At 40.9% G+C, this 26,981-nt stretch overlaps 1 protein-coding gene and 1 pseudogene across 3 annotated transcripts in view; one reads left to right on the top strand and one right to left on the bottom strand.

Annotated features, from left to right (window-relative positions):
* MRPL1 (mitochondrial ribosomal protein L1) overlaps positions 1-26,981 on the bottom strand; it is a 108,073-nt gene that overhangs the window by 2,680 nt on the left and 78,412 nt on the right. Inside the window, exons 8-9 of one of the 2 annotated variants that reach the window (XR_013966425.1) lie at positions 16,399-16,486; positions 15,231-15,312 (exon numbers count right to left, since the gene is read on the bottom strand). Coding sequence is in view for 1 of the 2 variants with exons in the window: in XM_080796922.1 (XP_080653048.1) it covers positions 15,231-15,312 (82 nt within the window). In the remaining variant the exon portion in view is untranslated. The remainder of the gene's footprint in view (positions 1-15,230; positions 15,313-16,398; positions 16,487-26,981) is intronic. The other variant, XM_080796922.1, reaches the window with a different exon arrangement.
* LOC308339019 (developmental pluripotency-associated protein 4-like) lies at positions 24,415-25,310 on the top strand (annotated as a pseudogene). The gene has a single exon. The product of its transcript is annotated as a developmental pluripotency-associated protein 4-like (transcript).

Below are 26,981 nucleotides of genomic sequence, written 5' to 3'. Positions count from 1 at the left end.
TACAACCAAGAATACTCCACCAAGAAGGTTCTCATTCATTCAAAATAGAAAGAGAGACAGTTTTTCAGATAAGTAAAAGCTAAACGAGCTCATGATCACTAAACCAACCTTATAAGAAATGTCAAAAGATGGGGGCACCTGGGTGGCTCAGTGGGTTAAGCCTCTGCCTTTGGCTCAGGTCATGATTTCAGGGTGCTGGGACAGAGCCCCACACCGGGCTCTCTACTCAGCGGGGAGCCTGCTTCCTCCTCTCTCTTTGCCCGCCTCTCTGCCTACTTGTGATCGATCTCTCTCTCTCTCTCTGTGTCAAATAAATAAAGTCTTAAAAAAAAAAAAAGTCAAAGGAACTTCTTTAAGCTGAAATGAAAGACTACTAATAATGACAAGAAAACATACTAAAGTAAAAATCTCACTGGAAAATATATTGTAAAGGTAGTACGTTTACTCACTTATACAGCCAGCATAAAAGTCAAAAGAGAAAAGTGGTAAAACTAACTAAAGCTATAATAATTAGTTAAGGGATACATAAAATGAAAAAGTATAAAATGTGACATAAAAATCATAAAATACAGAAGGTGAAATAAAAATGCAGAGTTCTGGAATGAGTTTCAATTAAGTTGCTACTTAAAACAGACTGCTATATACATAGAATGGTATATGTGAACCTCCTGGTAACCACAAAGAGAAAAACTTGTCACAAATATAAAAAGAAAATGAGAAAGGAATCTAAACATAACATTAAAGGAAATTAACAAACCAGGAGGAAAGAGAAAAGGAGAAGAAAGAAACAGAGAGGAACAATAAAAACACCCAGAAAACAATTAACCAAATGGCAATAAGTACACACCTATCAGTAATTACTTTAAATGTAAATGGACTAAATCCTTTAATTAAAGACAGAGAGTAGCTGAACGGATTTATAAACAAAAACAAGGGACACATGGGTGGCTCAGTTGGTTAAGCATCTCCCTTTGGCTCAGGTCACAATCCCAGGGTTCTGGGATGGAGTCCCGAATTGGGGTCCTTGCTTATTAGCAGGGAGCCTGCTGTTCCCTCTGCCTGCCACTCCCCCTGCTTGTGCTAGCTCGCTTGCGCTCTCTCTCTCTCCCTGACAAATAAAATCTTAAAAAAAGAACACACACAAAACCCAAAAAACAAGACTCATCTATACCCTGCCTATAAGAGACTCAGCTCAGAAGTGGAGCTTTTGAAATAAAATCTAAAAAGAAAACAAAAAAAAAAAGAAGTAAAGACTGAGAGTAAAGGGATGGAAAAAGATATTCCATGTAAATGGAAACAAACAAAAAGCTGGTTTAGCTGAACTTACCCAACAAAACAGATTCTATTTTTATTTATTTTCTTAAGATTTTATGTATTCACTTGAGCCAGAGAGAGAGAGAAAGCACAAGCAGGGGGAGAGGAAGAGGGAGAAACAGACTCCCTGCTGAGCTGGAAGCTGGATGTGGGGCTCGATCCCAGGCCCTGGAGATCATGACCTGAGCCAAAGGCAGACGTTTAACCACCTGAGCCACCCAGGCACCCCAGCAAAACAGATTTTAAAACAGAATGTAATAAAAGACAAAGAAGGTCATTACATAATGATAAAAAGGGTCAACCTGGCAAGAAGATATACTATTATAAATATCTATGCACCCAACATAGGAGGACCAAAATATATAAAGCAAATATTAATAATCTTGAGGAAAAGATTGACAGCAATAGTAGGGGATTTTAATGCTCCACTTAACATCAATGATCACCTAAACAGATAATCTATAAGGAAACATCACCCTTAAACAACACAGTAGACCAAATGGACTTAATAGATTTACACAGAACATTCCATCCGAAACAGAAGACACATTCTTGTCAAGTGCACATGGGACATTCTCCAGGACAGATCATGGGTTAGGCCACAAAACAACTCTCAATAAACTTAAGACTGAAATCATATCAAGAATCTTTTCTGGGGGTCCCTGGGTGGCTCAGTGGGTTAAAGCCTATGCCTTCAGCTCAGGTCATGATCCCAGGGTCCTGGGACGGAGCCCCACATCCGACTGCTCAGCGGGGAGCCTGCTTCCTCCTCTCTCTCTGCCTGCTTCTCTGCATACTTGTGATCTCTGTCAAATAAATAAATAAAATCTTTAAAAAAAATTTTTTAAAAATAAAAAAAATTTAAAAATTAAAAAAAAAAAAAGAATCTTTTCTGACCACAATGGTATGGAAACTAGAAGTCAATTACAAGAAAAAGAATGGAAAAAACACAAAAATGTGGAGATTAGTAACATGCTACAACAATGGGTCATCAAAGAAATAAAAGGAAAAATTTTAAAATACCTAAAGACATGCGAAAACAGAAATACAACATACAAAAATCTATGGGATGCATTAGAAGAGATTGGAAGAGAGAAGTTTATAGCAACACGGGCCTACTTCAAAACACAAGAAAAATCTCAAACAACTTAACTTTAAACTACAAAGTAACTACAAAACGAAGAACAGATGAAACACAAAGTTAGTACAAGGAAAGAAATAATAAATATCAGAGTTGGGGCCCCCAGGTGGCTAAGTGGGTTAAGCCTCTGCCTTCAGCTCAGGTCATAATCTCAGGGTCCTGGGATGGAGCCCCACACTGTGCTCTCTGCTCAGCAGGGAGCCTGCTTCCCCGCCCCCCCCCCCGCCTGTTGCTTTGCCTACTTGTGATCTCTCTGTCAAATAAACAAATAAAATCTTTAAAATAAATAAATAAATATTACAGTGGAAATAAATGGAAAAAAAGAGAAAGAAATGAAATAGACCTAAAAGGACAATAGAAAAAAAATGAATGAGGGGCACCTGGGTGGCTCAGTGGGTTAAACCTCTGCCTTCGGCTCAGGTCATGATCCCAGGGTCCTGGGATTGAGTCCTGCATTGGGCTCTCTGCTCAGCGGGGAGCCTGCTTCCTCCTCTCTCTCTCTGCCTACTTGTAATCTCTCTCTGTCAAATAAATAAATAAAATCTTAAAAAAAAATGAATGAAACTAAGAGCTGGTTCTTTGAAAAGATAAACAAAATTGACAAATCATTAATTAGACTCACTAAGAAAAAAAAAGTCAGAAATGAAAGAAAATTATAACTGATACCACAGAAATACAAAATCCCAAGACTACTATGAACAATAATATGCCAACAAACTGGATAAGCTAGCAAAACCTATCAAATACTTAGAAACAGGGGCACCTGGGTGGCTCAGTGGGTTTAAGCCTCTGCCTTCAGCTCCGGTCACGATCTCAGGATCCTGGGATCGAGCCCCACATCCGGCTCTCTGCTTAGCGGGGAGCCTGCTTCCCTCTCACTCTCTGCCTGCCTCTCTGCCTACTTGTGATCTCTGTCAAATAAATAAATAAAATCTTTAATTAAAAAAAAAAAAACTTAGAAACAAACAAACTTCCAAGACTGAATTGGGAAGAACAAAAATATCTGAACAAACTGATGATAGTAAAGAGACTGAATGACTCAGTAATCAAAAACCTCCTAACAAACAAAAAGCCAAAACCAAATGGCTTGACTGGTGAATTCTGACAGACATTTAAGGAAGATTTAGTACCTAACTTCCTTAAACTCTTCCAAAAAACTGAAGAGGACAGAATGCATCCAAACTCATTTTATGAGGCCAGTATTATTATTACCCTGACACCAAAATTAAACAACACCATCACAAAAAAAGAAGAAAATTACAGGTCAATAACCCTGATGAACACATATGCAAACAACCTCAACAACATATTAGCAAACCAAATTCAAATATACATTAAAAGAATCATAACCATGATTAAGTGGGATTTATTCCAGGGATGAAAGGATGGTTCAACATGTATACATCAATGTGTTACAGATTAACAAAATGTAAAATAAAAATCAAATGATCACTTCAATACATGCAGAAAAACCATCTAACAAAAGTCACATCCATTTATAATAAAAACTTTCTACATAGCAGGTACAGATAGAACATACACACCTTAACATAATAAAGGTCATATACAAACCCATAATTAATATCATACTAAATGATGAAAAGCTAGAAGCTTTTCTCTAAGATCAAAAACAAAGACAAGGATGCCCACTCTCCCCACTATTAGCACTGGAATTCCTAGTCACAGCACTTAGGCAACAACAACAACAAAAAGGCATTCATGTAGGAAAGGAAGATGTAAAACTGTCCGTTAGCAGCAGACATGGTATTATATATATATATATATAAAATGACAACTACATCAAAAACCGATTAGAACCAATAAACAAATTCAGCAAAGTGGCAGGGTACAGGGAAGGGGCAAGATGGGGAAGAAGCAGGAGACCCCGTTTCAGTCGGTCCCCTGAGGTGAGCTAAATGTCTACCAGAACACTCTGAACACCTGTGAAATCAGCCTGAGATGTAAGATCATATAATTCTGGATCTCTACGGGGGCAGAGGACACCAGTGGAGAGGTAAAGCAGAGTGGGAACTATTGGACTGATATCAGAGGATAAACAGAAGCATGAGGGAGCCACCACAAGCGACCCACTGGAAAGTAATACCCCAATAAGAAAGTGTCCCATGCTTGGGGACCAGCATCAACCTGGAGTCTAATGAAAAGCACCCAAAGAGAACAAAAGGTCTTAAGGTGCAACAGGTGGGATCAGATGGCCACAGGCATGGTCCTAAGCCCACGGTCCCAGGATGGTCATGGCCTCAGGGCTCGTACCCCCGCCTGCCCGAGAGAGCCTGGTGTGGGCGCCGGCAGGCAGTCTCTGAACCCGCAGGCTTCTGCGACCTGCACTGCTGCCAGGTCACGGGTGTGGACCCCAGACAGCAGTACCGACAGCTGCCAGGATCAGGTGCCCCCAGACCAATATACTTGCGGTTTTAGAGGCACGGGGGGGTGCAGAGACAAGTGGGGACATCGGGCAACCACTTAGACAGTGGCTTGGAGTCTGCATCAGCTGTGAGAGGTTACGGTGTTCAGCGGAGACTGCAGAGGGGGAGACTGTGTGTTCTGGACTGTCCAGGGGGGATCAGACTGCGGCTTCTCTCTGAGGCGGAGGACTGAGAGCAGACAGTTTACTTTTTGCACTGGCCCTCCGAAAAGCCGCAAAAAGCTGCTCAAGAACAAAAACCTCCAGAGTACAAAAACCTGAAAAACACGGTTCCACACAGCCCAGCCCCTTGATAGAAGGCAGGGTGACTCAGCCCAAGCAAGACTGACTGAAAAATAACACGCAGGCCCTGCCCCCAGAAGACAAGCCAAAAGAAGGAGAGGACAACCACCACAGGGTCCCCATAAAACTGTAAAACCCCAACATCAGGGGAAAACAATATATTAAGCTCCCAGTATAAAACGTGTATATTTCGTAGATACAACTTTTTTTAATTAGTTCTCATGATTCTTCTTCTTTTATTTTTTTAACCTACTCACCATTACAACTAGATATTAAATACAACATATTACATAACAACTTTTTAACTTGAACATTTTATACATATACCTGGGTTTCATTTTCTTTTTTTTTTTTTAATATATATAGATATAATAAGCTTCAAGGTAATCCTTTGTTTCTTATTCAATACTACTCCTATATATAAGCCAGTTTTAATTTCCCTATATCTCTGGAAAGTTGAGTCCTTTAACAAAGATAACAAGATACCCCAGGAAATACTGAAATAACCTTCCTCGCCCACATCAAGGGTTTATAACCACCTTCCCATCTTATTCTTCTGTCATATTATTCTTTCTGTATATTTGTTTTTATTTTAGTACCATATAAATCTTATTCTTGGGGTTCATTTTGGCTGAGTTTTTCTCTCTTGTCTTTTACTTTTGTCAGTCTTTTTGTTTGTTCGTTTTTGGTTTATGTATATTATAAATCTTACTTTGAGGACTCATTTTGGCTGGGTTTTTTTTTTTCCTTTTTATCTTTCTTTTTTTCATTTTTTCTTTCTTATTGGTGGTAACTTCCAATTGCTCCAAAACTTTCCAAGGGGCACCTTGACTGGATCATGTTCAATATATTCAGATATATATCCCCTCAACCACCTCTCACCAAAATGACTAGGAGGAAGAACACCCAAAAGAGGAAAAATTCAGACTGTGACCTTTGCCACAGAACTACTGGATATGGACATAAGCCATATGTTGGAAATGGAATTTAGGGTAAAAATTGTCCAGACAATAGCTAGGTTGGAGATGACAATTAGTGGCTTCCATAGAGCGGAAGTGAGAGCCATCTAGCAGAAGGTAAAAATGTTATCAAGAAGATCCACTCTAATCTAAATACTCTAACAGCGAGGGTAACTGAAGCAGAAGGCTGAATTAGTGACCTAGAAGACAAAATGATAGAAAAGCAGGACCAGGAGGAAGCCTGGAACAAACACCGTAGAAGCCATGAAAAGAGAATTAAGGAAATAAATGATGCAATGAAACATTCCAATGCCAGAATTATTGGGATCCCTGAGGGGGTGGAGAAAGAGAGGAGACTAGGAGATATAGTTTAACAAATACTGGATGAAAATTTCCCTAATCTGGGGAATGGAACAAGTGTACATGTCCTAAAGGCAGAGAGGACACTCCCAGAGATCAACAAGTCCAGAAAGACCTCAAAGCACTTAATTGTGAGATTCACGAATCATAAATTCAGACAGGAGATCTTTACGGCAGATGGGGGAGGAGATTCCTTACATAGAGAGGAAGGAGCATCAGAATAACATCAGACCTGTCCACAGAAACCTGGCTAGCCAGAGAGGGCTGGCAAGACATACTCAGGGCACTAAATAAGAAGAATATGCAGCCAAGTATACTTTATCCAGCAAGGCTGACATTCAGAATGAATGGAGAGATAAAGAGCTTCCAAGACCAGCAAGGTCTAAAAGACTATGTGACCACCAAGCCAGCACTTCAAGAAATACTAAGGGGGATCTATAAAAGAAGAAAAAATCCAAGAGTGATATAGAACAGAAATATACAGAGACAATGTATAGAAACAAGGACTTCACAGGCAACATGTCAATAAAAAGACTTCACAGGCAACACGATGTCAATAAAAACTTATCTTTCAATAATTACTCTCAACGTGAACAGCCTAAATGCTCCCATAAAAAGGCACAGGGTTGCAGACTGGAAAAAACAACAGGACCCGTCCATATGTTGTCTATAAGAGATACATTTTGAACCTAAAGATACATCCAGACTGAAAGTGAAGGGATGGAGAAGGGTCTTTCATGCCAATGGACCTCAAAAGAAAGCTGGGAGATAAATTAGATTTTAAACTAAAAAGACTGTAGTCAGAGATACAGAAGGACACTACACATCGTTCTTCAAGGGTCTATCCAACAAGAAGATCTAACAATTGTAAATATTTATGCCCCAACATAGGAGTAGCCAACTATATAAGCCAACTGTTAAAGAAAATAAAGAGTCATATTGATATGAATACATTAATTTTAGGGGATCTTAACATGCCACTCTCAACAACAGACAGATCATTTAAGCAGAAAATCAACAAAGAAACAAGAGGTTTGATCGACACATTGAACCAGATGAACCCCATAGATATATACAGAGCATTCCACCCTAAACCAACAGAATACTCATTCTTCTTGACTGCACATGGAACTCTCCCCAGAATACACCATATACTGGGTCACATATCAGGGGTCAACCAATACCAAAAGACTGAGATTATTCCCTGCATATTCTCAGACCACAATGCTTTGAAACTGGAACTCAATCACAAGAAAAAGTTTGGAAGGAATTCAAACAGTTGAAAGCTAAAGACCATCCTGCTCAAAAATGTTTGGATCAGGGGCACCTGGGTGGCTCAGTGGGTTAAAGCCTCTGCCTTCGGCTCAGGTCATGATCCCAGGGTCCTGGGATCGAGCCCCGCATCGGGCTCTCTGCCCCGCATCGGGCTCTCTGCCCGGCAGAGGGCCTGCTTCCTTTCCTCTCTCTCTGTCTGCCTCTCTGCCTACTTGTGATCTCTGTCTGTCAAATAAATAAATAAAATCTTTAAAAAAAAAAAAAAAAAAAAAAAAAAAAAAAAAATGTTTGGATCAACCAGGAAATCAAAGAGGAACTTAAACAATTCAAGGAAACCAATGAGAATGAAGACACATTGGTCCAAAACCTATGGGATATGGCAAAGGCAGTCCTAAGGGGTAAATATAGCCATCCAAGGCTCACTTAAAAAAACTGAAAAATCCCGAATACACTAACTCTCTTTACACCTTAAAGAACTGGAAAATCAACAACAAATTAAGCCAATCCCACGCACAAGAAGGGAAATAAGATTAGAGCAGAGATCAGTGAGTTAGAAACCAGAGATCCAGTAGAAACTAAAAGCTGGTTCTCTGAAAGACTTAATAAGATCGATAAACCACTGGCCAAACTAATCCAAAAGAAAACAGAGAGGACCAAAATTAATAAAATTATGAATGAAAGGGGAGAGATCATGACTAACACCAAGGAAACAGAAACAATCATCACAAAGTATTATCAACAGTTATATGCCAATAAGTTAAGCAACCTAAAAGAAATGGATACATTCCTATAAACTTCCAAGACTGAAACAGGAAGAAACTGACAACTTGAATAGACCAATATCTACTAACAAGATTGAAACAGTGATCAAAAACCTCCCAAAAAACAAGAGCCCAGGACCTGACAGATTCCCTGGGGAATTATAACAAACATTCAAAGAAGAAATAATACCTATTTTTCTGAAGCTCTTTCAAAAAATAGAAAAAGAGGGAAAACTTCCAGACTCTTTCTATGAAGCCAGCGTTACCTTGATCCCCAAACCAGGCAAAGACCCCTTCAAAAAGGAGAATTTCAGACCAATATCCCTGATGAATATGGATGCTAAGATTCTCAACAAGATGCTAGCTAATAGGATCCAACAGTACATTAAAGATTATCCACCATGGGATTTATCCCTGGGATGCAAGGGTGGTTCAACAATAGCAAATCAATCAATGTGATAGAACAAATCAATAAGAAAAGAGAGAAGAACCACATGGTCCTCTCAATTGACGCAGAAAAAGCATCTGACAAAATACAGCATCCATTCCTGATTAAAACTCTTCAAACTATAGGGATAGACGGAACATTCCTCAACTTCATAAAATCGATCTATAAAAAACCCATAGTGAATATGATTCTCAATGGGGAAAAACTGAGAGCCTTCCCTTTGAGATCAGGAACACGACAAGGATGCCCACTCTCACCACTACTGTTCAACATAGTACTAGAAGTCCTAGCAACAGCAATCAGACAACAAAAAGAAATAAAAGGTACTCAAACTGGCAAAGAAGAAGTCAAACTCCCTCTCTTCGCAGATGACATGATACTTTATATGGAAAACCCAAAAGACTCCACAACCGAACTACTAGAACTCATACAGCAATTCAGTAATGTGGCAGGATACAAAATCAATGTACAGAAATCAGTTGCTTTCTTACACACTAACAATGAAAATATAGAAAGGGAAATTAGAGAATCAATTCCATTTACTATGGCACCAAGAACCATAAGGTACCTTGGAATAAATCTAACCAAAAAGGTAAAGGATCTGTACTCAAGGAACTACGGAACACTCATGAAAGAAACTGAAGAAGACACAAAAAGATGGAACAGCATTCCACGCTTGTGTATCGGAAAAATAAACATTGTTAAAATGTCTATACTGCCGGGGCGCCTGGGTGGCTCAGTGGGTTAAAGCCTCTGCCTTCGGCTCAGGTCATGATCCCAGGGTCCTGGGATGGAGGCCCGCATCGGGCTCTCTGCTCCGTGGAGAGCCTGCTTTCTCCTCTCTCTCTGCCTGCCTCTCTGCCTACTTGTGATCTCTGTCTGTCAAAGAAAGAAATAAAATCTTTAAAAAAAAAAAAATGTCTATACTGCCTAGAGCAACCTATACTTTCATTGCCATCCTGATCAAAATTCCACCAGCATTCTTCAAAGTGCTGGAACAAACAGTCCTAAAATTTGTATGGAACCAGAAAAGACTCCAAATCGCTAAGCAAATGTTGAAAAAGAAAAACAAAGCTGGGGGCATCACGTTGCCTGGTTTCAAGCTTTACTACAAAGCTGTGATCACCAAGACACCACAGTACTGGCACAAAAACAGACACATAGACCAGTGGAACAGAGTGGAGAGTCCAGATTTGGACCCTCAACTCTATGATCAAATAATCTTCAACAAAGCAGGAAAAAATATCCAGTGGAAAAAAAACAGTCTCTTCAATAAATGGTGCTGGGAAAATTGGACAGCTATGTGTAGAAGAATGAAACTCGACCATTTTCTCACACCATACACAAAGATAAACTCGAAATGGATGAAAGACCTCAATGTGAGGCAGGAATCTATCAAAATCCTAGAAGAGAACATAGGCAGTAACCCCTTTGACATCGGCCACAGCAACTTCTTTCAAAACATGTCTCCAAAGGCAAAGGAAACCAAAGTGAAAATGAACTTCTGGGACTTCATCAAGATCAAAAGCTTCTGCACAGCAAAGGAAACAGTCAACAAAACAAAGAGGCAAACCACAGAACATGAGAAAATATTCACAAATGACACTACAGACAAAGGGTTGATATCCAAGATCTATAAAGTACTCCTCAAACTCAACACCTAAAAAACAGATAATCGTGTCAAAAAATGGGCAGAAGACATGAACAGATAATTCTCCAATGAAGACATACAAATGTCTAACAGACACATGAAAAAATGGTCATCATCATTAGCCACCAGGGAGATTCAAATCAAAACCAAATTGAGATACCACCTTACACCCGTTAGAATGGCCAAAATTAACAAGACAGGAAACAACATGTGTTGGAGAGGATGTGGGGAAAGGGGAACCCTCTTACACTGTTGGTAGGAATGCAAGTTGGTGCAGCCACTTTGGAAAACAGTGTGGAGATTCCTTAAGAAATTAAAAACAGAGCTTCCCTATGACCCTGCAATTGCACTACTGGGTATTTACCCCAAAGATACAGATGTAGTGAAAAGAAGGGCCATCTGTACCCCAATGTTCATAGCAGCAATGGCCACGGTCGCCAAACTGTGGAAAGAACCAAGATGCCCTTCAACGGACGAATGGATAAAGAAGATGTGGTCCATATACACTATGGAGTATGATGGCCCCATCAGAAAGGATGAATACCCAACTTTTGTATCAACATGGACAGGACTGGAAGAGATTATGCTGAGTGAAATAAGTCAAGCAGAGAGAGTCAATTATATGGTTTCACTTATTTGTGGAGCATAAGGAATAACACGGAGGACAAAGGAGATGGAGAGGAGAAGGGAGTTGGGGGAAATCGGAGGGGGAGACGAAAGATGACATGGGAAACAAACAGGGTTATGAAGGGGAGGGAGGTGGGGGGTTGGGTGAACCTAGTGGTGGGTACTAAAGAGGGCACGTACTACATGGAGCACTGGGTGTGGTGCATAAACAATGACTCTTGGAACATGAAAAATATAAAATTAATTAAGATGTTAAAAAAAAGTGGCAGGGTACAAAATCAATATACAAAAATCAGTTGTTTCTATACACTAACAACATATTATCAGAAAGAGAAATTAAGAGAGCAAACCCATTTATAACTGCATTGAAAAGAATAAAATACCTAGAAATAAATCTAATAAAGAAGGTGAAAGATTAGTACATTGAACACCATAAGACAATGATAAAAGAAACTGAAGACAATACAAAGAAACAGTCCATGCTCATGAATTAGAAGAATTAATATTGTAAGGATGTACATATTGCCCAAAGTGATCTACAAATTCAATGTAATCCCTATCAAAATTCCAATAATATTGCTCACAGAAATAGAACAAATAATTCCAAAATTTGTATGGAATCACAAAAGATCCTGAACAGGCAAAGCAATCTTGAGAAAGAACAAAGCCAGAGATACCAAGCTTCCTGGTTTTAACCTATACTACAAAGCTACAGTAATTGAAACAGTATGATACTGACATGAAAGGACATACGGATTGATGGGACAGAATAGAGAGCCTAGAAATAAAGCCATACATATATAGTCAGTTAATTCACAACAAAGGAGGCAAGGACATACAATGGAAGAAGGACAGTCTCTTTAATAAATGTGTTGGGAAAACTGAACAGGTAACATGCAAAAGAGGGAAACTGAACCAATATCTCACACCACATACAAATATTAACTCCAATAGGTTAAAGACTTGAAAATAAGACTTGGAACCATATAACTCCTAGAAGAAAACACATTTGGTAAGCTCCTCAACATTGGTCTTAGCAGGATGACTACAATAGGCAACAAAAACAAAAACAAATGAGACTCCAACAAACTAAAAAGCTCTGAACAGCAAAGGAAACCATCAAGAGAATCAAAAGGCAATCCGGAGAACAGAAGAAGGTATTTGCAAATCATATATCTGATAAAGGATTAGTATCCAAAATTTATAAAGAACTCATAAAACTCAGCAACAAAAAAAATCCAATTTAAAATTGGGCAGAAAATCTAAAGAGACAATGTCCCAAAACACACAGGAGGACAACAGGCACATGAAAAGCTCAACATCACTCATCACCAGGGAAATGCAAATCCAAACCACAATGAGCTATCACCTCACACCTGTCAGAGTGGCTGTTATCAAAAATAACATGTTGGGTCATAGGGAAGCTCTATTTTTAATTTCTTAAGGAATCTCCACACTGTTCTCCAAAGTGGCTGCACCAACTTGCATTCCCATAACCCTGAAATCGCACTACTGGGTATTTACCTCAAAGATACAGATGTAGTGAAAAGAAGGGCCATCTGTACCCCAATGTTCACAGCAGCAATGGCCACGGTCGCCAAACTGTGGAAGGAACAAGATGCCCTTCAACGGACGAATGGATAAGGAAGATGTGGTCCATATACACTATGGAGTTATGATCGCTCCATCAGAAAGGATGAACACCCAACTTTTGTAGCAACATGGACGGGACTGGAAGAGATTATGCTGAGTGAAATAAGTCAAGCAGAGAGAGTCAATTATCACATGGTTTCACTTATTTGTGGAGCATAACAAATAACACGGAGGACATTGGGAGATGGAGAGGAGAAGGGAGTTGGGGGAAATCGGAGGGGAAGACGAAGCATGAGAGACTGTGGACTCTGAGAAACAAACTGAGGGTTTTAGAGGGGAAGGGGGTGGAGGGATGGGTGAGCCTGGTGGTGGGTATTACGGAGAGCACGAATTGCATGGAGCACTGGGTGGGGTGCATAAACAATGAATTCTGTTACGCTGAAAAGAAATTAAAAAAAAAAAAATAACATGTTGGCAAGGATGTGGAGAAAAAGAGAACCCTTGTGCATTGCTAGTGGGAATGTAAATTAGGGCAGACACTGGAAAAGAGTATGAGGATTCCTCAAAAAACCACCAAAAGAATGACCTTATGGCCCAGCAATTCCACTTTTGGGTATATATCAGAAGAAAATGAACACACTGTTTGAAAAGATACATGCACCCCTACATTCCTTGCAGCATATTTGCAATAGTCAAGATCTGGAGACAGCCTAAGCGTCCATCTATACATGAATGAACAAAGAAGATATGGTGTACACACACACACACACTCACACACACACACAATGGAATACTACTCAGGCATATTAAAGAATGAAATCTAACTATCTGTGGCATTAATGGACCTCGAGGATACTTTGCTAAGTGAAATGAGGCAGACAGAGAAAGACAAATATCAATGATTTCACTGATAAGTGAAATCTAAAGTACACAACAAACTAACGCAACCAAACCCGTCTCACAGATATGGAGAACAGACTGGTGGGTGCCAGAGGGGGAGCTGGGGGAGGGGACAAAATGGGTGAAGGGAATCAAAAGGAACAAACATTCAGTTATGAAATAAATCAGCCAAGGGGATGTGATGCACAGCACAGGAAATTAAGTCAGCATTACTGTGTTAACTTTGTATGCTGACAGACGGTAACTAGACTTATGGTTGTGATCAATTTGCAATGTATACAAATGTTGAATTATTATGTTGTACCCTTGAAACTAAAAGAATATTATATATTAATTATATTAATATACAACTTCAAAAACGGCAAAAAGAGGACACATGGCTTTTAGAGATCTGCTGTTCATCATTTCACTGCTGCCAGTCTCAGAAGGTCCTACACTGAAAGCAAAATGCCCCGTGGAACGTAAGAATGCGTACACGCACAATCACTAAGTACTATGGCCGTATCTATGGCAGCAGAATTAACGAGTGAGGTTTATTCACCAGTGTGTTAACTTCCAAAGAAGGTAAAAAATAGCTTAAGATTGTGTTTTAATTACACACTTGGTTATAAGAATAAGCCTGACAGAGTCCTAACACGGCAAGGCTATAAACGAAGAGTCTACTGAGTATAATGAACCCTTTCTGGGCTGCAACCGGCCAGGAGTGAAGTTTGTCTAAGGAGAGGATATGCGTGGCCCATAATGCGACAGTAAAGGTCTGGCTCTGTGCTTCCATCCTATGAAACAGCCTCCACATCTCCATCAAGTTTCATTGCTGTGCATGAATTACCAGTTTATAAGAAGTGACTCTCATGACATGATTAAAGTTTGTTCTTTTGAAAAAATAAGTAACATTAAGAAAGACAATTGCTAACGCCAGTGACAAAGTGAATGGTCTAGATGCTTTTAGTTTCTATTTAACACTATTGCAAGTTTAAGGCAATCAGTTACAATTTCCTTTCAAAGTTAATACTTAATGGTAGAAATAATGGAATTTACAAAGATTTCAGGATTTCCTTATTAATGTTAAAGAGGTCTCCTCTCCAAACAACTACAACTGGTTAATAAGGTCATTAGGAATCCTCTGGATAGTTAAATTTTATTTATTTAATCCCTGAAAATATTGCCGCTATTGTACACTGTACTTGCTCTTAACTTGTTAATATTTTACATTTTTATTTTTTTTGAAGATTTTATTTATTTATTTGACAGAGATAGAGAGATCGCAAGCAGGCAGAGCAGCAGGCAGAGGGAAAGGGGGAACCAGGCTCCCTGCTGAGCAGAGAGCCCGATGCGGGGCTCGATCCCAGGACCCTGAGATCATAATCTGAGCCAAAGGCAGAGGCTTAACCCACTGAACCACCCAGGTGCCCCAATATTTTACATTTTTAAAGAATCCCCAAACTCTAAGGGAGTCTACCGCAGCAAATCACTTACCCAAATTGACTGGTCTGTGCTTACAGACTTCAGTGATAACTGCTTGCAGATTTGCAGCTATCTGGTCACTTGGCATATCCAGCTGAAAGAAAAGGATATATAACATTAATAATGTGAAAGTGAGAAGATAATACAACTTTTGGTAACTGTACAAGTAATTATTTTCATCTAATGCAAACTATCTGTTAAGAGACCCTACTGTGAAAGAAAAAACTTCCGTCACTCTTCTTTTAGAATGCTACACTCACACATCTTTACGTATCAAGATTTAATTACCTCATGGAACATATCATAGTAAAGTTTTTTCAAGCTGCTCTCTTGAGATTCCTGATTTCCAAGTATTTTCCCCAAAGCACAACCTGAAGCAGAATACCATCCCCTGATCCCTAAGGACTCAGGGATATTTCCTCTTGAAGTTTTTTGCTGATTTACTTTTTTTTTTTTTTTAAGATTTTATTTATTTGAGAGACAGAGAAAGAGCATGAGCAGGGAGAGTTGGGGGAGAGGGACAAGCAGGCTCTGCACTGAGAGCAGAGCCCAATGTGGTGCCCAGAGGTCATGACCTAACCTGAGTGGAAGTCAGACGCTCAGCCCACTGAGCCCCTCAGGCACCCCGTTGTTGATTTACTTTTGAAGGAGACTATGAAAATGTTCAGAAATTCATGCTCTCAGGAGTACAAAATAAAACTACTTAACCACACACATTCACACAACACACCCCTGCCACAGGGACATTTCCAGGATGCGATGCTAACGCTCCATGAAATAACAAATATCCGGCTATTCAATGAAAACAGGAGTAAGTAAACATACAATGAACAAGCCCTATATGTAAAATTCTAGAAGCTAGCTCACAACTGCGGAAAGTCCTTATGTTTACCATGTTACTCTTCTAAAATATGCCAGTTAAAATCAGCTACACTACATCCCAATGTTTAAAGGATTTTATACTTTGCTAAATGAATCAATTTTTTAAAAATTCATGTAAAACTCATAATAGCATAACTGGAAAAAAAGTCACATGGTAATAGTTGGAAGTTCAAGCAAGGTTTCTATTCTCCAGTGGTTCTGAGATCCCTATGAGAAACGTGCTGTGTCAGCATAAAAAGAATTCCTCACGAAAAAAATTATTCTCATTATCACCAGACAACACTTATTTGACACTCACTTGGACAAGATGTGATACCAAACCCTAAATGAGAAGGTCTGGACATTACTGGCGAATTTTCACTTAAGCCAATCTGTAAGTGGGAGTTCTGAGAGGGGGAAAAAAAAAAAAATCAAGCAATGCTTATGAATTCACCTTCTTAAGTCCAGAGAACTTACAGGCTTTAATCAAGTAGTTCACTAGCAGAAAAGGCACCTTACATTTGCAATGTTAAAAAACAAAACAAAATAAAACAAAAACTAAGAGTATCAACATGTGTCTCCCTTCATTCCTCTCTCAACTGTCGACATTAATCAAATTGTCCTATTACCAACTGAAGCAACCACCACAGCTCTGTTAAGTTCCTTCACCCTTTGTTAAAGACCTGCAGCTACCTTAAATTTGGGAAAGTAAGAGATACAAGAAAGAGCAGATGTCCGATATATGCTTCTACTATTTACTATTAAGTTATGTTCTACACTGTTACATTATAAAATATTAAATAATATACTAAACTCAACTATACTTTTGTGGACTTATACTGCCTACAGTTAGTTAAAATAAGATGCTGAACACATGCAACATACTCTTGAGAAATACAAAACAAATAACTCCTCTACGACTTTCATTATTAGGATGACTTCAAGGACTTCATTAAGTTTTAAAATATGTAAAAATGTTTTTAAACATAGTTTACATTTTTGTCCAAATTTCAGCACCTCTAATCTTTAGTACTGTGTCCTCTGTTCAATTTTAAAGTATTTATAACCGTACTTCATTTTACCTTTTTAAAGATACTATACAAAATTATGAAAAATCTATATATTTCATGGTTTATATAGTAATTGTGATTACTTAATTGACTATTGATGCTAATTATGGTCAAAAAGTATGCATGCACTTCTTTTTTAAAGATTTTCTTTCTTATTTATTTGACAGAAAGAGAGATCACAAGTAGGCAGAGAGGCAGGCAGAGAGAGAGGGGGAAGCAGGCTCCCCACTGAGCAGGGAACCCGAGGCGGGGCTCGATCCCAGGACCCTGAGATCATGACCTGATCCGAAGGCAGAGGCTTAACCCACTGAGCCACCCAGGCACCCCAAATTTTCTCAAAACTTGCATAGGAAATGTATTTGGGCTGACAATAACTCAGGAAACCAACATTTGCAAGCTTCTCTACCTACATCTGAGTTACTCTGCGCGTCCATGGTGCGCTCGTGCAGTAACATTCTGTAGTCTTATGGAGGTAAGGATGGGCCATTTTGAGAGGATATTATTCTCAGTATCAGAGCATAAGACTTGGTATACCAGGAAAGAAAGATAAAAAAAAGCTAAACAAAACTGGGATTGGTGGACCCTGAACTATGTATGGCAAGCACTGTATTTGCACATGTGCATATGTGTGCATTTGAATCTAATAGTTACAATACTATTTATGTTTAGCTAAAGTGACTGCCCACTCCAAGACAAGGTCGTTATTCCTCATTCTGTAGCAGATATGGTTTCAAGAAAAGACTACCTTACTGAATCCTACCTTCTGCTTAACATCCCTTATTACATCGGAAATAATCTCCCAAATGAATACTTACCATTTACATCGATGTGGATGGAACTGGAAGGTATTATACTAAGTGAAATAAGTCAATCAGAGAAAAACAAAATACAGTTTCACTCATATGTGGAATATAAAAAATAGTGCAGAGGATCATAGGGGAAGGGAGGGAAAACGGAATGGGAAGAAATCAGAGAGGCAGAAAACCATGAGAGACTCTTGACTGCAGGAAACAAACTGAGGGCTGCGGGAGGGGAAGTGGGAGGGGAGGATGAGGCAACCGGGTGATGGGAGGGTGTATGTTGTGATAAGCACTGAGTGTTATATGCAACTGATGAATTATTGAACACTTTATCTGAAACTAATGATGTACTATAAGCTGGCTAAATGAATTTAAATTAAAAAAGAAAAAAAAAGAAATCCCTAAGCTGATGAGATGGGAGACTTACCAAGGATGTCTGGGTGGAGGCTCAGTGGATACAGGTGAGCTCTATGGCTCTCTTTGCTGTAACTCTCAGACTTTCCTCTTGCCATGCAATTCCTAACCTTTGTCTTCAGTTTTTACAATAATGAGAAAACTAACAATTAGTGGTTCCTGACCATTTTTTCAGCCCTTTGAGATGTAGATGAGTGCAAAGAAAACTGTAGCCATGAGTGTCTAATGCAATGATTCCTTTTCCCCAAGATTTTATTTTTATTTTATCTTTTTAAAATTCCAGTTAGTTAACATACAGTGTAATACTAGTTTCAGGTATAGAACTTAGTGATTCGTCATTTACATACAATAGCCAGTGCTCATCTCAACAAGTGCCCTCCTTAATACCAATCACCCATTTAACCCATCCCCCTACCCACCTCCTCTCCAGCAACCCTTAATTTGTTCTCTATAGTTAAGAGTCTGTAGGGGCATCTGGGTGGCAGTCTGTTAAGCATCCAACTCTTGGTTTCAGCTCATGTCGTGATGTTGGGGTTGTGAGACTGAACCCCGAGTTGGGCTCCAAGCTCAGTGTAGAGTCTGCTTGAGATTTTCTCTCCTTCTCTCTTTACTCCTCCCACTTGTGTCTCTCTCTAATATGAGTAAATCTTTTTTTTTTTTTTAAAGAGTCTGTTTTCTGGTTTGCCTTTTTTACTCCTATGCTCATCTGTTTGTTTCTTAAATTCCACAAGAGTGAAATCATACAGTATTTGTCTTTCACTTAACATAATACTGTTCTCTAGCTCCATCTATGTCTTTGCAAATGGCAAGATTCCATTCTTTTTTATGGCTGAGTAATATTCCATTGTATACATTTACCATATTTCCTTTATTCATTCATCAGTGAATGAACAGTTGGCCTCTCTTCATAGTTTGGTTATTGTTAATAATGCTGCTATAAACATTGGGGTGCATGTATCTCTTTAAATCAGTATTTCTGTTATCCTTTAGGTAAATACCTTGTTGTGCAATGCTGGATGGCAGGGTAGCTCTATTTCTAACTTTTTGAGGAACCTCTATACTGTTTTCCAGAGTAGCTGCACCAACTTGCATTCCCGCCAACAGTGAGAAGAGGGTTCCCCTTTCTCCACTTCCTCACCAACATCTATTGTTTCCTGTGTTAATTTTAGCCATTCTGACAAATGTGAGGTGATACTATGGTTTTGATTTATATTTCCCTGATGAGGATGCTGGGTATCTTTTCATATGCACGTTGGCCATCTGGATGTCTTCTTTGGAAAAATGTCTATTCATGTCTTCTGCCCATTTTTTTTTTAAGATTTTTATTTATTTAATTGTCAGAGAGATATAGAGAGTACAGGCAGGCAGAGTGGCAGGCAGAGGCAGAGGGAGAAGCCGGCTCCCTGCAGAGCAAGGAGCCCCATGTGGGGCTCGATCCCAGGACTCTGGAATCATGACCTGAGCCAAAGGCAGCTGCTTAACCGACTGAGCCACCCAGGCATCCCATCTGCCCATTTTTTTTAACTGGAGCATTTGTTTTTTGGGTATTGAGTTTTGTAAGTTCTTTATACATTTTGGATATTAACCCATTATCAGATATGTCACTTGCAAATATCTTCTCCCATTCTGAAGGCTGCGTTTAGTTTTGCTGCTTCCTTCACTGTGCAGAAGCTTTTTATCTCGACAAAGGCTCAACAGTTTATGTTTGCTTCTGTTTCCCTCGCCTCAGGAGACATTAGATCCCTGGCCATGACCTTTTTGTGTTCTTTCTTTTGAGATGAATTCCTCTCTCTTGGCATCTTGTCTAAGTTTTTGTCTTCTGGCTGTTAGGAAAGCCTGTTATGTTTCCTGAACCTGAGAGTAATGGCTTTATTATGAAGAAGAGATAATATATTGTCCAGGGCCTGGCTCTTCAGGAAGTGTCTCTGGTGTGTGCTGCGTGCACACCCTGCTGCTGTGTTATGGCTGCTCTGTCCCTCAGGTCGGTCCTCTGCAGAATTTCTCCCTGCCTGTAGTGGGAAGTGTCTGGACCTTGACCAGAGTATGGCAAGTTTCAATGAGGTATGCTCTGGTCAACTTGCTAAAAGAGACCTAATACAACTTCCACTGGAACTGAAGCTTTGCAGCACTTTATGGTCAGCAGACATGGTACATGTCGGGGTTTGTGCTGGTCTCAGGGAAGGGCCCGCTGTGCTGGTCTTGCCCTAGAAAAGTAGTTCCAGGGGAGTCTGGTGGGGGTGAGGGAGTGGCAAGGACTTGGTGTAAGCAGGTAAGGCAGCCAGCGCTGGCGCCGTGCTGCTTACTGAAGTTGGTCTGTGCCAAGCGGCAGGGGAGGGAAATGGTACCAGCCTGGCTTTGCCCCTAGAGAGAGGAGTCTGTGCTTGCTACTCTCAGGCAAGCACTTTCGGAGGAGTGAATAATTGCCCCTCATGTGTCACAGGCATTTTTCGATCGCTGATCTGACCCTGCCTGCCTCCGGGTCGTTTGCCTGCCTGGAGCGGCACAGCACATCCTGGGCTCTCATCTAATCAGGCCTGATGACTTTTAAAATTCCAAACTTCAGAGACTGGTGTGACAGGGACCTGTACCGGTCTTCTGGGAAAGGGTCTCACTCTGCCGGGACGGACGCAGGTTTGTCCAGAAGGACAGCGGCACCAGACTGCAGGGCATAGGATTTGGAGCAGGCAGGCTCAACAGGGTGTACCAGTTAGCTGCCCTCGGCAGGTGTCTCTGCACCTCTGCTGAGGGGCAGGGGAGGGAAATGGCACTCACCAGTTCTTCTAGCCATGAAGAAGCCATGCCGCCTCTCAAGGATGCTCCCCCAAAAGTGCGAAGTCTCTCCCCACAACCCTTAGGCAATTCTCAGACAGCCTGATTCTCAGAGAGCGATTCTCAGAGAGTCTGCACCAGAGCTGTTTGCCTGCCACAGCTCCAGAAGTGGGACAGTGTCCTCGGGTCTCTATCACAACCCAGCCGGGGAACCTCTGAAACTCCAGTCTTTGAGCCCCACTGGTTGCAAAAACCCACAAAATTCAGCCCTTATCCTTTTCCCCAGCCAATAACTTTGGGAAAGTGTCCTCCCTGTGCTTAGGCCTCCATGCTGCACTCTCTCTAGCCTTTCTCTGCAACCAGGGCTCCGTTCCTTCCCCAGCACCCGCAATCTGTGTCTCCCTCAAACCACATCTCAGCACTTTCTATGGTCCCTGAAGTGGCCTCTCCTCTCCCTCTAGCTATGCAGTTTGTTCTATCAGTCCTCATGCTGATTTCTTGAGTATTCAGAATGATATGATGGTTATTGAGCTGTATTTGAGAGGCAAGCCTGGGGTCCTCCTACTACATCACCATTTTAGCTCCCCCCACTAAGGCAATGATTCTTAAACTTTTGGGGGGTTATCAAAACTCACTCCAGGGGTGCTGGGTGGCTCAGTGGGTTAAAGCCTCTGCCTTCGGCTCAGGTCATGATCCCAGGGTCCTGGGAGCAAGCCCCGCATCGGGCTCTCTGCCCAGTGGGAAGCCTGCTTCCTCCTCTTCCTCCTCTTTCCTCTGCCTGCCTCTCTGCCTACTTGTGATCTCTGTCTGTCAAATAAATAAATAAAATCTTAAAAAAAAAAAAAAACAAAAACAAACCTCACTCCAGAAAACTGCACAAGGCACACAAAAGAATAAGCCTATGCTTTCAGGGTCTTCAATGGATTCTCTGTTTAAAAGAAAGGGGAAGAGAAAAGAAAGGCTTTTGAGGAAAGTGTGTCACTTAAAATGGATCCCTAGTCGTCGTACTTTGAGAACCACTAGACAAAAGGTAAGTCTTAAAATATTTTGGACAAAGGACTACAGTGTAGGAAAAGGATTTGACTTAATTTTTTACCTTTTACAGGGGACTAAAATTAAAAAACAAACGACAACAAGTGAAGTATGTACACACGACTTTTTAACAATCACATGATCCTCCTAAAGTGGTCAGGTGCTGTCTCTGTAAATGTTCTGACAGCCCATAGATGAATGAGCATCTCTAACTAGAAACTGGAGACAGGACTGCTCCTGTGGCAAGCACCTGTTAGAACATCTGATCTCCAAAATCTCTTCCAAAAGCCATGTTCTTTTTTTCCTTTATTTTTTTTAAAGATTTTATTTATTAATCTGACAGAGAAAGAGACAGCGAGAGAGGGAACACACGCAGGGGGAGTAGGAGAGGGAGAAGCAGGCTTCCCGCTGAGCGGGGAGCCCAATGTGGGTCCTGATCCCAGCACCCCAGGATCATGATCTGAGACAAAGGCAGACACCCAATGACTGAGCCACCCAGGTGCCCCACAAATGCAACGTTCTAAGAGTAAATAAAGGATGGCATGGCATACAGTTTCTGTAGACGGGCCAAAGTCTTAAATCACCACGACTCCTCTGACAGTCAACCAAGAAAAGGAAGATAATCTGTGTGTTTCCTATACAAAATTAAGGAAAGTAATAATAAGAATAATTGATTGAGTGGCTCTATTTCGAGTAAATACTCTGCACCAAGCTCTATTCTAAGCATTATGTAAATATTCTCATTCATTTCTCCCAAGAATCCTCTGAGATAGGAACTACCACAATGGAGACTCGGCAAACTCTGTAACTTCTCCAAGCGCTCACACCCCTGGTAAGAAGCAGCTCAGCAGCTGCCTGCAGGAGCTCTACGGGCAGAGAAATCTGCATCCGAAGCCCACTTACACTACTTACTAGCTTGGGACCCTGGACAGTTTTTAAGTGCGGGTAACCCTTATGAAAAACGAAGTATCAGTTGCCAGGAAAAGGCAAATGAATTTGTTACAAACACAGGGTAGAAAAAGAGGAAACCAAGTAAAACGCTTAATGGAAAAGAAGATGCATTTAAGTCGGACAATTATCAATCTTCCTCTCTGCCAAATGAACCCTTTACTGCCTTCCAAGCTTTTAGGTGGTAACACCACATAATTCAGCAACCCCCTCTTGGCTCCCACTCTATCCATCATCACGCTGGGAACTAGTAACAAAAGATGTACAAGATACAAACCTTGCATTCAAGGAATTTACAATCTGGTAGCTAAAATACAACATCACAGGTGCCACTCTAACTTACATGAACAACATAGCACAAAGGCACAGAGGGAGAAGTGACTGACTTTGACAGAGAAGGCTACCCAAAGAAGGGAACACACAAGTCTTAACGATCTGCTGAGTCTTAAAGGATGAAGAGTTCTGCGGGACAATGGTGATCTTCTGGGAGGAAGGAGCAGCATGAGGTAACGTCATAATAAGGCAGAACAGGTGACCATAAGGTGGCTCGCTGTATGTAGCCCCAGCATTGCCAACTCAAATGCTCACAGTGGCCCGAGCAGGTGACGTGTAGGACTGAGGAGCGCTAGGTTTGAGCACATATACCCACCACACCTGTGTGACACAGGCTGGGCAGAGCTGGACAGTACCACTCCCTACGGGGAGGCAGGAAGCTACTCAGCACTAATGAACTGTTGCACTGAGGGCTGTGGGGCCAGTGTTAACAGAATTCTCGACATGTCAAGAACTAGAAATCTGAATTTCTTTGTGATATGATCTAGTTTTTAAATGCTCACTCAAGAAAACAAAACAAACCCATGACCTGGGCCCAGTAAGTATGGGGAACCAAATTCAGCCTGTGAGCTGCCACCTGCAGCCTGCACCACGGGATGCAGAAATACCGAATGTGAACTCGACATAGTGACTGGAGACTACAGAAGGATTTGAACGTAAAGCTAAAGATTTTATTTAGAACTGCAAGCAGTGAAAAACTAATGCTTCTCGGCAGACAACTGGTACATCTGATCTAGGTTTTAGAAATAATTCTACAGGGAAAGTAAGAGTTTTCTTTTTGTCAACCTTGACTTCTCTTTGCATGTGGAGAAAGCAAAAGACAAACAGGAGAACTCCACAAAGTCAAGGGCAGACGCTCCGGCTGGCCCATCCTAACCAGTACCAGAAGAAGCCAAAGAGAAACAGCAGGCTTCCGGTGAACCATAGTTGCAAAGAACCTCGGTGAGCGGGACCGAGTGAAAAGAACCTATGAAAGAAGACAAAGCTTCTTATTCAGAAAAGAAGGCACAAGGCAATGGAAAAGTAAGACTTTGGAAGAAAATCCCAATTCCTCCATTACCTTCTAAATTGCCATCAACCAACATGCTTCACATCCTGTGGGTCTGGTGCCAACCCCTAAAGCTGAGCACCAAAGGCCAGAAACTAGACGTATTTAAGGGAAATCTGCAAATACGCTTACCCCGACCAAGGGAAGAACATTCCTGTCACCCCAGAGGAGACCAAGATTCTCAGTCACAAATATCAAAGACGGATCAGGGGGAAATGTCTCTGGAAAGTTCTGGAAAAAGGATATCTTCTAATGGAACCTACCCTCCTGAAGTGGCTGTACCCCCCGAGGGTGGGGCGCCTGCCAGGTTGGGTCTGATGCTCCCCTGGAGGGAGTGGCTCCTGTACTCGTGACAACTTCGGCCCCAGACGCTGTGTGCCTCTGGGTCCAGAACTGCAGCCAGGGTGGGAAGATGGAGACAGTGGAATCGCCACACGAGGCCCACGGTGTCAGGTGGTGGGTGGTCCATGGGCGAAGTCGGCCTGCAGATCAGAAGGTTGGGTTCACCTGCAATTTCATGCAGGACACGTCTGGGTGCCTGAAAAATGTGGGGGAGTATGCCCTGTTCTTGCTACCAGCCTGCAATTTTCCACCCCCACACCTGGAGGACGATATGCTGTGCCTCAAATGTGTTCGGAGGAATAACGTATTAATGAAAAGCCTCCAACGAACTCACAGTACCAGGAAAAGGGGTACAGCTGTGATTACGATTGATGGTAGAAAGGGAACCGCACTCAGCTCCACGGTGCCCCTGACAGAGGGACGGCAGGCTGCCCACACCCTCCACCTTCTGCTTCCGGGGCGCACGGGCTGCTGAGTTGCAGATGTTACCCTCCGCCCCACCGGGGCCTGCAGCATTGTGGGTCGGGAGCAGGGACTCTTCCGCTTTACACTGGGAGAGCATTTCAAAATTACGATTTGTTCCTACTTAATAAGATGAGAAAGTCGTTCATACTCTGAAACGTCGACCCTTCTGAAATAGAAGTGACCTTAACAGTTCTTTTAAAGTGGGAGCCTGAGCCTCACTTGCCAAGAGGGTGGAGATGGGAGAACAGGTGTGCTTCGGTGCTCGATTTCTCTCCTCACGACAGTCTAACTGCCCAGAGGCCGCTCCCTTCTCAGGCTCATGACTTTGAATTGTTGAGTATTTTAAACCAAAGGGAAAGCTATTATTCTTTCCCAATCCCCAAAACATACTCTTACTACACAAAACATTTTTTGATGTTGTCTTAATAACCTGAGACCTCTATGGTGTGTCTCTGAGATAAAAACACAGAACGCTTTGCCTGTATTATTTCCCCATACCCTATTATGTAGGTTTCTACTGCTTAAAAATATTTAAGGGAACTTCTGAGTCAAAAATTCATAATGTACTGGATTTCAAATGTGTACATAAAATCATCTATTGTGTCTAGGACGCCAAATGCACTGTGGGCAAAATTATTAATATTCGTAACTTGGGATTAAGCCAAAAATCATGATTTCTTTGGCATGATTTTTTTAAACCACTCTAATGAGATAGGATTGAAACACTTAAAAACTGTACATTTAATGTATCTAATTTGATGACTTTGAGTCATTTAAAAAATTTTATGTCCTTCCTGAATTTATAGTCCTGTGGTTCTTAGAAAAGATGGTTGTTTTCACTTGTGTTTTTATTGCAGTTTTCAACATTGTTTTATTGTTGTGGATTTTTGGATTATGAGATTCTCCCCCCTCCAAAATGTATTAGAAGGAGTAGTGGAGTTGTAAAGTTTGTAACCATTAGGATATGGGCAGATTTGGGCAAGAATCCTCAATAAATGCTAAAAACTAGAGGAATGTTTGTTGATGAGTAAGATATTTCCATGATCTTGCAATGTCTCTATACCGTTTACTCATTAATGGTCAGAATTTTTCAGTGTAAATAAATAATATACACATTTTATTCTTAAAACAAACAAACAAAAAAAAGAATTCTACAGGAAGGGTGTAAAACAGGAGTTGGCAAACTTCCTCTATAAATGGTCAGACAGAAAATATTTTGGGCTGTGCAGGCCAAACAGTCTATGTTGCAACTACTTGGTTCTGCCCTTTTAGCAAGAAAGAAGCCATACCCAATACATGAATGAATGAGTGCCAACTGTGTTCCAATGAAACTTGCCTTAAAGAAACAGGTGCAGAGCCAGAAAGAGCTCACAGGCTGGCTTACACCCTCTGGTGTGAAGACAGACTGAAGGACGTTTGAGGAAATGAATGGACAAAAACAGCTATTAATTTTTGCTAGATAAAAAAGATTTTTGCTTTGTTAACAGAAAGCTTTGTTGCGTGCTGAGAGACTTCTACTATGTAGCTAACTACTATGAAGAAGAAACAAAAAAATGTTTTGCCAGGCTAAGTAGAGTAGGAAAAATGCTCAGCGGCTGTTCTAACAGCTGTCCTAAGCTTAGATATGTGTTTGGAAGATGTTGTACGGGGCTTTTCTGGAAGCTTCTTCAGGACTGATGAT

The sequence above is a fragment of the Martes martes genome (genome assembly GCF_963455335.1).
Source record: "Martes martes genome assembly, chromosome: 2".
NCBI classification, from domain to species: domain Eukaryota; kingdom Metazoa; phylum Chordata; class Mammalia; order Carnivora; family Mustelidae; genus Martes; species Martes martes.
This window is presented reverse-complemented; position numbering and strand designations above follow the sequence as displayed.